The sequence below is a fragment of the Arvicanthis niloticus genome, chromosome 1 (genome assembly GCF_011762505.2).
Source record: "Arvicanthis niloticus isolate mArvNil1 chromosome 1, mArvNil1.pat.X, whole genome shotgun sequence".
Lineage (NCBI taxonomy): Eukaryota > Metazoa > Chordata > Mammalia > Rodentia > Muridae > Arvicanthis > Arvicanthis niloticus.
In genome coordinates, this window is record NC_047658.1 from 98,933,423 (window position 1) to 98,945,527 (window position 12,105).

At 45.2% G+C, this 12,105-nt stretch overlaps 1 protein-coding gene across 1 annotated transcript in view; it reads right to left on the bottom strand.

Annotated features, from left to right (window-relative positions):
* Positions 1 to 3,121: 3,121 nt before the first annotated feature.
* Cpxm2 (carboxypeptidase X, M14 family member 2) overlaps positions 3,122 to 12,105 on the bottom strand; it is a 110,265-nt gene continuing 101,281 nt past the window's right edge. The window contains exons 12-14 of the mRNA XM_034523459.2: positions 8,212 to 8,351; positions 6,933 to 7,032; positions 3,122 to 3,435 (exon numbers count right to left, since the gene is read on the bottom strand). Coding sequence (XP_034379350.1) covers positions 3,182 to 3,435; positions 6,933 to 7,032; positions 8,212 to 8,351 — 494 coding nt within the window. The 3' untranslated portion in view covers positions 3,122 to 3,181. The remainder of the gene's footprint in view (positions 3,436 to 6,932; positions 7,033 to 8,211; positions 8,352 to 12,105) is intronic.

Here is a 12,105-nt window from a genome sequence, read left to right on the forward strand (position 1 = left end):
CATGACTAACATTAAAGAACTGCTGTGTGTGTATTGCATACACCACGGCACGCTCGTGAAGGTTAGAAGACAACTTGCAGGAGTCAGTTCTCTCCTTCTACCCTGTGGCCCCTGGAATTAAACTCATGTCATCAGGCTTGGCAGCAGGTACCTTCACTGGCTGTGCCATCTTGCCAGTCCATGAGTGAAGAGCCTTGAGGAGGTATAAAGTGAATAAAACAACATGACTAATTTTCATTTTCTGAAATCGCATTTCCTTAACTTGCTAACCTAAAAACAAGACAGCACGTGGCAAGGACTAGCCCAATTCCACGTGACCACTGAGCATGTGCTATATGGTGCGGGGCCAATGACGATGGGTACCAAGGAGGACATTGTACCTTCCCTTGGGAAGTCAGAGCTTCTCCTGTGCGGTCAGCCCTATTCTGAAGGACTGAGAGTATGAGACAGATTGCTGAATCCCAGACAGGAAGACTGAGAGAGATGGAGGAGGTGGCATTCGAGACAGGCCTGGTAAGAGATCAGGAGGTTTTCAGCAGTGGGAAGAGATGTGTATGCAGAGATCCATGTAAGACCTTAGGCAAGATCCAGGAGCTAATTCTGTCTGAAGCAAGGAATAAACACCATGAGAAGCTAAGTCAAGGGTAATATTCTGAGCTTCAGGGTTGAAAAAAGCCCACTTGTGCATGATGACCTCAAAGACAGAGGCCTCCTACACAACAGAGTTGGAAAGGTGGAACCTGTCACAGGCTCAGCCTGTACCACACTCTTCTGAGACATGAGGGGCTGGGCTGAGAAGTGCATGAACCTGGGGCAGTGCAGCCTATAGACTTCAGAGCTGAACAGTGAAGCACTGTGGCTTGAAATGCCGAAACCTGGTTTCCAGGTAAAGGTATCCAACAAGTCTAAAGTCTCCTGAGCAGATATGCAACTTTCCACCCTCTGAACTACAAAGACGGCCCAGAACTTCAGATGCTTTGTAATACTGTCAATCATATCTGATGCTGTGAGGCTTTCTGTGATGGGCTTAGTGACAGCCCCAGTCACCAATAGCCGTTAGATGTCAAATTTCAATTAATTGCACCTATAAAATGGTTCGCCAGCTACACAGAGGTTAGTGGTCACTGCATTCAATGGCACAGAATAAGCTATTCCCACCACTCCAGAAAGTTCTCTTGGAGAACATTGGCTTACCATAGAAGTTAACTATGCCCCAACCTAAAGGCCATATTCAGCTACCTACCTGTTTGGGTAGTTTCCTGAACCACAGATGCACCCACCTGTTTGTGTGAGTACTGACTGACCTGAGCTGTCTCAACACGGACAGTTACAGTTTGTTAACCATGAGATATCAACAGTCTGACCTTTATCAGCAAAGCTCGCTGCCCTAACCCCATGCTGACTGCCAGAATGCCGGTGAGGAGATTTATGTAGAGACATTCATCGACATCTCCAGTGTGTCTAAGCATATGTCTGACTAGGAAGGAGCAAAGGATGCACAGCTGTTGTCAGCTGGAACTCAGACTTACAGAGGCACAGGGAGTCCATCCTGAACAGGTACCTCCCCAAAGGTAACCAAACTCAGAGAGAGAGAGAGAGAGTGGGATGGCAACCTTTCTAGCAAGAATAAATATATTCTAAAGACACTTGTGCCCCTCCCCTTTGTGGATTGTTGACCTAATGGTTCCCAAGGTACTGAGATCTCCCCAGGAACCTCTTGCTGGAATGAGTCAGACACAGAACTTTCTTCCAGGAAGAGATTTCACACTTTTCTGACCATCTTACAGGACAGGCTAGATCAGAGATGATGTGTCAATGCTGGATGGGGCCACACCTTGCCCTGGACTCTCTGTGCCTGCCTATTGCCCTCTATTCAAACAGACCCAGAGATGGCTTGTGGGGAGGGTCACAGGGTTCTTGATTTGTTCTTCTCTCCAGCACAGCCATACTGAATACTTCTTCCTCTCTTTGCTTTTCACCATTATCTGTCTTTTTACCTGGAGTATTGAGGATGAGTAGCAGAACTAAGATGGTTGGGGCTGAAAGAGCCCGGAGTCCGACCCTAACGGCTGTAGTCACTGAGGTACTAGGTGCTACATGTCTGCCTGGAAAACCACATGAGAGGATCTTACCATTTGTGTTATTTGTTTGTTTGCTTGTTTGTTTGTTTGTTTTATTTCCCCCAGGTCAACAAGGCAGCAGGATGAACAGAGACGAGACACACTATTCCCTTACACAATGATCCAATCACCTCTCCCAGAATGATGTGTCCCAGGTAATCCTAAGATTGCTTTCCTTTTCATCATTCGATGTGATGTTCTATACGCTCATAACTCCCCTCCTGATGGGGGTCAACTTGGAGCTCTCATATCCTAGATTAAGAGAAACTCTAGGTTTGCTTCCTTCAAGCTCTTTTCCAAGATGCCCAGACTGACTGCTCTGGCCATCTAACAAGTCTGGCTCTCCCCACCCCAGGGTTAATGGAGTAGCAAAGGGTGTAGGGGCTGAGGACCCAGCTTACATATAACAATCCCTCCCTGCCCCCCAGGTCTGCTGCCCAGCATTTACTCTCAGATGCTCTCCAATTCTGTCTGCTCTTAGGAAGACAAGCTTTGTTGGAAAAGGGAGCATAGCTTAGGACACAGCGGTGCACACTTGGTAATAAATGCCTCTATTGTCAATAGAACACTGTGTGTAACTAGCAACTTGGATTGTCCCCTGGGGCCAGAGAGGATGGATTTTCTTAGGCTGCATAAGAGCATCTCAAATGATAACATCTGGGGCAAAGGATTCTCCTAGTGCTGCAATGTCAACTGTGCCATTTGCAAATGCACTGATGAACTTGGATGTCACGCAAACGGGACAGCCTGGTTTCCCTTCCTGGACAGCCAGTGGTCACACACCCTTTTTAGAGTCTCAGACTGACTCACTGAATTCCCTCACTGCCACCAGCCTTTCTCTGCTGCTCTGTCCAAGGTATTTAGATAAATTAGAACAAAGGGGGAAAAAAAAAACCCCTGAGCTGCCAACCCTCCCCTTTGGGACCAGCCAAGCCATGCAGGCATGCTCCCGGGTGTCTCTTGAATTACAGTTAAAACAACATGGAGAGCCTGCTACAGAGTTACTATTGGAGTGGATTTTATTTGCACTGTCTGGGGCATGTCTCAAGTGTCCGAGAGGGTCACCCACGCTGCCGCCTTTTTCGTCCCCGAAGCTTCAGGCGCCTGGAGGGTAGGCTGACAGGCTGCTTCCCAAATGTCTCCATAATTTCTCTTATCCTAGCCAGGTTGGTCTTGGTGAGTGTGAAGTCACACCGAGTAGCTCCCATGTCATAGCCAACCATGCAGTTCTTGGTGGAGGTGATAAAGCCTTCCGCCTTGGCTGTGACCACATATTCACCAGGGTTCAGTAGTCGCCAGTAATCCCCATCGCTGGCTGGGAAAAGAAAGCAGGGGACCTCAAAACAGATTCTTTCTAGCACAAGTAGTCCCAATCCTATTGCATGATCCGCCCCATCAGAGCAGGACCCAGGCTCCTATGATCAAGCGCTTACAGCCTCTGGAAGCCAAGATGTTTTTCTCTTTGGCTGCTGCTTCAATGTTTCAACAGAAAGAGGCTTCGAGCCTAGGCTCCCTGCAGTGTGTAAGCCCAGTTAAAGATGAGATCTCCAAAAGTCTTTCCTATGTGACAATACAAGCCATTCATTATAAATGCACACTCACAAACATCATGTCCTTGCCACAAAATGACCTCTTGCAAAGTCAGCAGCTCATAGCTTCCTGGCTTCCCTCTGCAGAGCTATGAATATAGAAGAATCAATCATTTCTGAAAGGAGAGGGTGCTTAGCTTCTAAAAGTTCAGGAACAGACTGCCCAGGAGAAGGCCCTGGTGCCTGCACACTACCCCAGCTTCATTGTATGGTCATGGATAGAGACTTGGGAGCTACAGGAACAGGGATTCAAAGTGGAGCAGGAACTCAACGAGTCAAAGAAAGACCCATGAAAACTGGCAAGTCACAGGGCGGAGGAGTAACCCTGATATCCATCTGTACAACTAGTCACTTACCCAATGGGTTCCTCTGTTAGCGTAGTGGGTCAGAACAGCCTTAGTCAACAGACTCTGGGGCTTGACTAATTCTCCCTTGAGATCAACTAAGTTCACTTTCTCCAGCAGGCATGAACGCTGGCTTCCTGTCTGCTCATTTCCTTTTAGCCACTCTACTCACCTGGCCACACTCAAAGTAGTAAATCAATTACAGATGGACTACAGCATAAGACATGAGCTCTAAAGGGTGTCATATCTTCACACAGAGGCTATGGCAAGATCAGGGAGCAGCTCCCACACTCAGAGACACCGTCTTGTAGAAGGAAAGTTGAGAGGGGAAAGGGCATCTCTCTCTCAGCATGGCTCAAGGAAATCTGGGAGGTAGAGTTCCTTAAAAGGAGAACTACACACCAGGCTGACTGGCCAATATTATACCCAGGACTATGGAGTGAGAAGCTATGAAGTACAGATCTCTACATGTCTAACATGTCTGTGTATGTATTGAACCCAGATCTCTGCATGCCAGACAAGGTCTACCACTGAGCTAATCCCTAATCCTATGAAGAGCCTCTTCCTTGGTAGAAGACTTGCATTTCCACTAAAGGAAGACATACAAGGCAAGAGCTAGGGACCTCTGAGAAGCGCCCCCCCTCTCCCTCTGCATGCGTTGACACACATGCAGATATGTGAAGGAACCCAGGTATATGTGTGTGTTTGTGCAGAGGCCAGAGGTTGAACATAGTGTCTTCCTTGATCGCTCTTCACTTTGTCACTTTATTTACTGAGTCATGGTCTCTTGCATGGCTGGAGCTCACCACTTTGTGTAGTTTTACTAGCTAGCTCACCCCAGGTATCCTCTGTCTCATTCCTGAACATTAAGAGTTTAGGAGATTCTGCTAAACTACTTCAGTACTTTCATGGGTACTGGGGATGCAAACTCTGGTCCTTATGTGTATATGGCAAGTGCTTTAGCCACTGAATCCCCCTTTCTTGACTCTGAACAGATTCTTGGTGATTCTGTCCCCTCTCTATGGCATAGCACCTTTGCTCTTTAAGCCTGTATCCATTCCTTAGTGAGGGAACCCCACCTTGCCTTTTTGGCCTGTCTCTGTATCTACCTGTTGCATTTCTTTCCTGGCCCTGATTGCTATCTGTAATATTTTTATTCTCCCTAACAATTCTCTGTAGGTCTCCTCCATCCGAAAGCATACTTAGGGACATCCTTGTTGTTTGCAGCAGTAGTTCTTGGCTCACAGTCAGCACTCAATAAACCAAGCTAAAAGGAAGAAGAAAACGATGGGGACCATGTTTGCTTTATAAAGTCAGAACAAGAAATGTTGGTTCTGTCATTTAGAAGTTTCCATTTCTGAAACACGGAACTGCTTGGCTTTTCCCTTTACCTGGCAGGTCTCTCAGAAGACCATGGGCAATGTTTTCCCACCTTATACATAGGGCTCTTCTTACTTTTTCTTCTTCCCCAATGATACTTACCCTAGAACCATGCACTAGAGGATATAGGGGAAGCCTCATACTAAATCCCGACCCATTGAACAATTGAGCTAGTGTTCTGAGATAAACATTCCATGCAGCCACCGTGCAAGGTTAACACTGTGGACACTGCTTGTCACTTCTGGAATGAAAGGGGCACCCCAAGCCCAGTGACTGCTCATTCATTAGCAGGTCAAATTGGTGTCTTCTAAACAATGGACAGCATGTGAAATTCTAATCCAAACATGCTTTTAAAAATAGTCTTTCTATTTTCTCTCTGTGGGATTCTGTTTAATGCCTCTGTTTACACTCTGCAAACTTCTACTGAAATGAAACTTGTCGGATCATATAAGCCTCAGACAAAAATCAAGTCAAATTCAGCACTCTGGGGAGCGCAGAAGGTGCTTGTAAAGAGTGTGTGTGTGTGTGTGTGTGTGTGTGTGTGTGTGTGTAAAATGTGGGAGGCATCTGCCCAGAGCATGTGCTGGGAAATTATTTATAGGAGGAAGTGGAGGGTATGAGATGCATTTGCCATTAACTCATCCAAACTGCTGGCTTGATTACAGGGCTTGAAAGTCAGAGCCCATTAGGCAAATCATTCCCATCTAGGCTTATAGGGCTCCGGGGCCTTTTTACCTCCCACTGTGCAGAGCCTCAGTGTTTTCCTACATTGCCCACCAGGCACTAAATAGTGTGAGGAATGGTCAGGGCTCCTTTAAGAAGTACTATTTAAAACACAGATCCTACATAGACTGAATGAATGCCCCCCCCCCCCCCCCCCCCCCCCCCCCCCCCCCGTCTTTCATTCAAGCAGCTCACTAGCATCCTGCTCGGTCTCTGGAAAATTATGAGGGCTTGGTCCAGATCTATTAAACTGATGGATGACTGAATGAATGATTGAATACATGCATGTTCTTAAGGAGCCATGGGTACAAATTTCCATGCAATACTAAGTGAAACCTTACAGACAGTGGCTGTAACATCCAAGACAAGTGGTAGAAAGAGTCAAAGGCTCAATAGTGAAGGAAAAAAAAAAAAAAAAAAAAAAAAAAAAAAAAAAAAAACATTGATGACACCCAACAGTCCCTAGCTTCTCAGAAGCTTCCATTGCAGCGGGAGTTTTGATAATTCCTCTAAACTGTCCCAGGAAAAGAGCAAGGAGAAGCTAAGAAACCAGGCTGAAAAAAACCAATTGCAGAGGTCTTCGGAAGTTGGAGAGCGGAGATGCTGATTCAGTTCTGAATAAGAAGTTTCTATATGAATACCCTGTGCTAATCAACTATGCCACTGGCCCCCCAGTGAGTGAGTTTCTAAGACTCCAATCATGACTGAAACCCAAGCAGCACACTACAAGGAGCAGGTTTTTCTTACTGAGATGGTTTATGCACATTCACAGATACCTGTCCGGATGTCATGGTTAACACCTTCCACAGAGATGATGGCGTTCGAAATCCCCTTCCCTTGTAAATCTCTCACTATACCTTTGATGCCTCGATGAACCTGCAGCAAAACATGAGACCCAGTGAGTCACCAGCCAGCTCTGGACAACAACAGCACAAGGAAGCAGGCAGGGCAAGTAACATCAGATCAGCCCTCACCAAGAACATTCAAAGTGACGCGTCTAGCTCAAGATGTGCCTGGCTCTGCACGGTAGAATGTTTTGTAGCTTATGATCCAGAAAGTTTCCTGTTGCTGTTAAAAACTTCCAGGTGAAAATATTTGGGTCTGAGAGTTTCATTAAAATCCACCAACTAGGGCTAGGGATGTGGTACAGAGACATAGAGTCTAGCCTGCATGTGGCCCTGGGTTCCCTTCCTAGCACTGAAAAGTAAAGCAAAATTCTCTAGAAACCAGAATTTAATTTTTGTTAATTTTATTTCCATTTATTTTAGCTCGAGACAGTGTCTCATTGTGTAGTCCCAGATGGCCTGGAATTTGCTATAGAGATTCAGCTGGCCTTGAACTCAACATCCTTCTACTTCGGTCTCCCAAGTGCTAGAATTAAAGGCTTGCACAGCCAGTTTAAAATGTAACTTAATTTTATCAGGCATGCTTCTTTGGACCTTCCTGGGCTCCACAGACTTAATAACATAGGTCTTAGAGCAAAAGAACCAGAGGCCATAAAAAAAAAATAATCGATTTATATTGAGTCCGTCTACTAACCGTGTCATATAATACACACCAGCCAGACCCTGTACCTCAGTCTCCCTGTCCATAGGATAATATGACAATCCTATTATGATGGCTCAGCAACTTCTCACTGATAGTCTGGACATGTTATCTACAGGGGCAATTTTGGCAAACTCAGACTGTAGCTTCAAAATTGCCCAATTTCCACAGTCAAGCCTTTCTCTCTTTTCCCTATGCAAAGGAAAATGAGCCATTCCCATGAGGATTTGAGTCTGGGGCAGAAGTCGTACTCAGGGCTTCCTGAGAGGAAGAAACTGGATCCTACTCTCTGTACCAAGAGTCCTTCTGGAAACCCTTGCAGGGCAGACTTGGCATAAGATCCAGGTGCCAACCACAGTCATCTTGCAGAGGTGCAGTCACTGCACCAGGAAGTCGGTGTGCCCAAGCACGGGCTACACACATCATCCGGCTCTCCCATGGCTGTGATTTTCACACTCACAACCCATTTCTTACCCAGTTCCTCTCCTCCCAGCCACATGTCCAGCATACCTGTTCCATGAACACAATCAGAGACTCCCGGTTATTCTCCCATTCCTCGGGCAGCTCGCTCTCATGTGGGTATTTATCACAGCCCACATAGATGGACAGCTCAAAGCAGTTTGTATGGAGGTAGCTGAAATCATTTAGACCTGTCAAGCCAACCAGACATTTTAAACTGATTTATGCTCCAAGTGGCAAGGGGAGTGGACAAGAATGCCCAAGAACATTTAGAGCTCTTCAGCTGAATAGGGAAGCAGAAAGAATCCACTATAGATAAACAAGAGGAAAACAAACAAGCCTGAAAAGCCATCGTTAATAACCACAAAGGATTAAGTGTTTAATTCAGTGTTTGGCAGCCATATGGGTCTCATATGAGAGCCTCAATAGTAGTCCCCTGTTTCAATTCATTAAGATAGCGAACTTCTGCCCTGTCTTTGTGGCCTTCTCTGTGTCTCTTTCTTTCCCTGCCTCTTCCAGGCATGCCTGTAAGTTGCGTCCTGAAGGTCACTGCATTGTCCTCACAAACTCAGCCATAGCTCAGCTTCACAAATAAGACAAGTGAGGCTGTGATCACTGGGAATTTCATCTACGATTTGTGCTTCTACAAGGAGTCATGGTCAAGGTTGGAGCCTAGACCATGTGAATGGCTGCTTTGCAGCTGCTTGGTAATCATACCCACCCAGAGTCCCAAAGCAACAGATCTGCACCCTGATGTGCAGCTGGGAAGCAGCCAGCCTGGAGTATGGCTGTCCCATATGAACTTCCTGGGGCTGCTGTTACAAATGACCACATCGTGGCTTAAAGCAGACACCCATTCCCATGTGCTGAGAGGCTAGAAGTCCTCAAGTGTGTTTGCTCCCTGCAGAACCTTGTAGGAGCACCGTCTTTGCCAGCCAGGCTTCTGTTGTCCTAGGCATTTCTTATGTCAATCGCTTGACTCTGCCCAATCTTCTGTATTTGCTTTTTCCTCTTTGGGTTCATTTAAGGACACATCTCACAGATGTAGCACCTATCCAGTAATAGAGAAGGAGCGTCTCCGGGCCCTTAATTACATCCTCAAAGACTGTCTTCTCAGTAAAGTATCAATTACAGGTACGAAGGAGTCACAAAACAGACATGTTGTTTTGAGGGGGTCTTTCTCAAGTCATTACATACCTAGTATTTGTTAAATGAGTAAATTACTATCACGAGTATCACATGGCATAAAGTAGCTCGACTCTTAGGGTGGGCAGGGTGCCAGAGATTGGACCCAAGCCATTATCCATGCTCAGCACTGAGTCCCTCTCTACTACCGAGCTTTCCTCTCAACATTTCCACCTCTGAACAGGATGTGCAGCAAGCTGTGCTCTACAACAGTAGGGCAAGCATCATTCTGTAGAGAAAAGATCCTCTAAGGACCCCTACCTGCTCTATCCTCTAAGGACCCCTACCTGCTCCATCCTCTAAGGACCCCTACCTGCTCCCTGAGGGCCAGAAGAAGGTGCAAGCATGAGACATGAAGGCTCTGTGTGGACAGAGAAAAACGTGCTCTCCAAAGGCCCTCTTATGAAGGGTCTTTTGCTTTAAAGACAGATATTGGGCTGTCAACCCACGACCCCATCCTGAAAACAGTGACAAACCTTTAGTAATTTAGCTCTCACCATTTGATTCCAGACTCCAAAACACTTGAATTTCAACAACCGTGACCTCTCAAGATAAAGCAAGAGAGAGAAGAGGAGCAAGGGGACATGATGAGATTCAGGGAATGCTTTGCAAGGGCAGGCCAACTCTGGAGTCACCTGTCTTGATTTGTCTATCCAACCTACAGTGAGACGCTGAGGGCATCTGGGGCCTATGGAAACAAAGGAACTGTTCAGCCCAGGTCTTGACTCTTAAGGAGGGATGGGCCTCCTTTGGGCATAAAGGTGTCATTAGCTTCACATTCTTAGGTCCTGCTTATACTGAAATAATTTTGATAATTAAAATTCTGGAGTGGGTTTCTTTCTTTCTCTTTCCTTCCCTCCTTCCATCCCTCCCTTCTTTTCATTTCTTTCCTTCTTTCCTCTGTTTTTATATCTTTCTTTTTTTCAAGAAGCACCTCTGACGCAATGAAAGCCTGAGACATGCTGACAAAATGCAGAGAAACTTCAGCCTGGAGAAGCTTGGGGCCATCTATTTCTGTTGTTGACATTCTGCCCTTCAGGTGAGACCTTGCTCAGAGCATTCCAAACAGAAGGGTTTTGACTGTGAAAGGTGACTTCCTGTCCAAAGCACCTGTGGATCAGGACCTATCAGCCTCATAGCTCTTTCCAAAACGTTAGGTCCAGCAAGAGACATCATTTGCAACCCTCTCTGTGCCCCAAATCATTCCCATTGCCCACAGCATCTGCCCTCTTTGTGATTGCTATTGTGGGTCTGCAGCCAAGAAGACAGTCCTTTTGGAGTTCAGAAGCACAGGCTGCCCATGCTGGACACTGTGAAATGTCTAAAGCCTCACTTGTAACTGCTTCCTCCATACTCACTGCTGCTGGCAGGGCAGGACAATGGGTGAGAAGACAGAGCAGAGGGACTGAGGGGAAGGGAAAAAATTATAAAGCAGACTTCATTAATATACAAAGGAAGGAATCTGCAGAGTCCATAACAGAATGATGGAAAAGATACACACTGCCACACTGTGTTGCCATAAAGTCCCCAAAATAAGGGCAAGCAGAATTGGGAGGGTGGAAACATTCAGTGCTGCCTGCATAGCTATGTAGCAGTCTATGGCAGCCTGCTTTCCATGACATCACTATTGTACTGACACTGTCAAACTCAACAGTGTCTGTTCACAATGTAGTTACAGCAGCAAAAAATAAATATAAATAAAAAGATTTTACTCAGATATTCTTGTAGGTATGTCTTTAGGGCTAAACTTGATTTAAAAAAAAAAAACTTACCAGTAGGAAATGTTCCTGATAGATGCAAACTAGCATTTATTTTGAAATTTGTATAGTTCAGTGTAATTTGTATAGGGAAAATGTTGTAATTTGTATAGTGCAAAAACAGAGAAAATATTTTCACTTTTATTGTTGCCAAGACAAAAATGGTGTGTCCTTTCTGATATGTTTTAAAGTGACTATGGGAACAAATATTTCTGGTTTGTTTTTTCCTTTTTCAAGAGAGGAACATACTTAAAAAGTATATGAATTTATAGAAAAGTATACTATCAAAATTAACTAGCATAGTGGAACAGAGAAAAGAATAGGCTCATGAAATCATAAAGTCTCCTAGTTTCCTTTGAAGTTGCCGAGGTAAAATATTCCAACAAAAAGCAACTGAGAGGGCATTATCTGGCTTATAATTTCAGGTCACAGTACAACACAGCAGGGAGCTTGGAGTGACTAGTCATAGCCACAGTCAAGAGCAAAGAAAAATAAATGCATACACATGTATATCTACTTGCTTGGCCATGCTCAGTTCAATTTCTCCACTTTTATCTAGTTTAAAAACATCTACCTAGGGAATGGTGCTGCCCACTGTGGGCTGGGTCTTTCTCGCATCAATTACCATCCATCCCTTAAACATGCCCACAGACCAACCCAACATAGACAAACCCTCACAGTAACTTGGGGCATTACTCTCCTCCCAGGCGATTCTAGGTTGTGTCAAGTTGACAATTAAATCTAACATTACAAGATGAACATGCCTGATGAGGCCATTGGGGATGGAATCTTAGGCTGAGTGTTTCTGATCAGCAGACATGAATTACATCCACATACACTCTCTCTGTGATACTAACATATCCTAGAAGAAAACATCAACACTATATTTTTAAGCCCAATTTTTCTAATAGAAAAAAAGTGTAGGAATTTGGAGAAAAATTATTTAGGGTCATACATTATCTGAATGATAAAGCCAAAGTTGAACCATTAGACATGATAGATC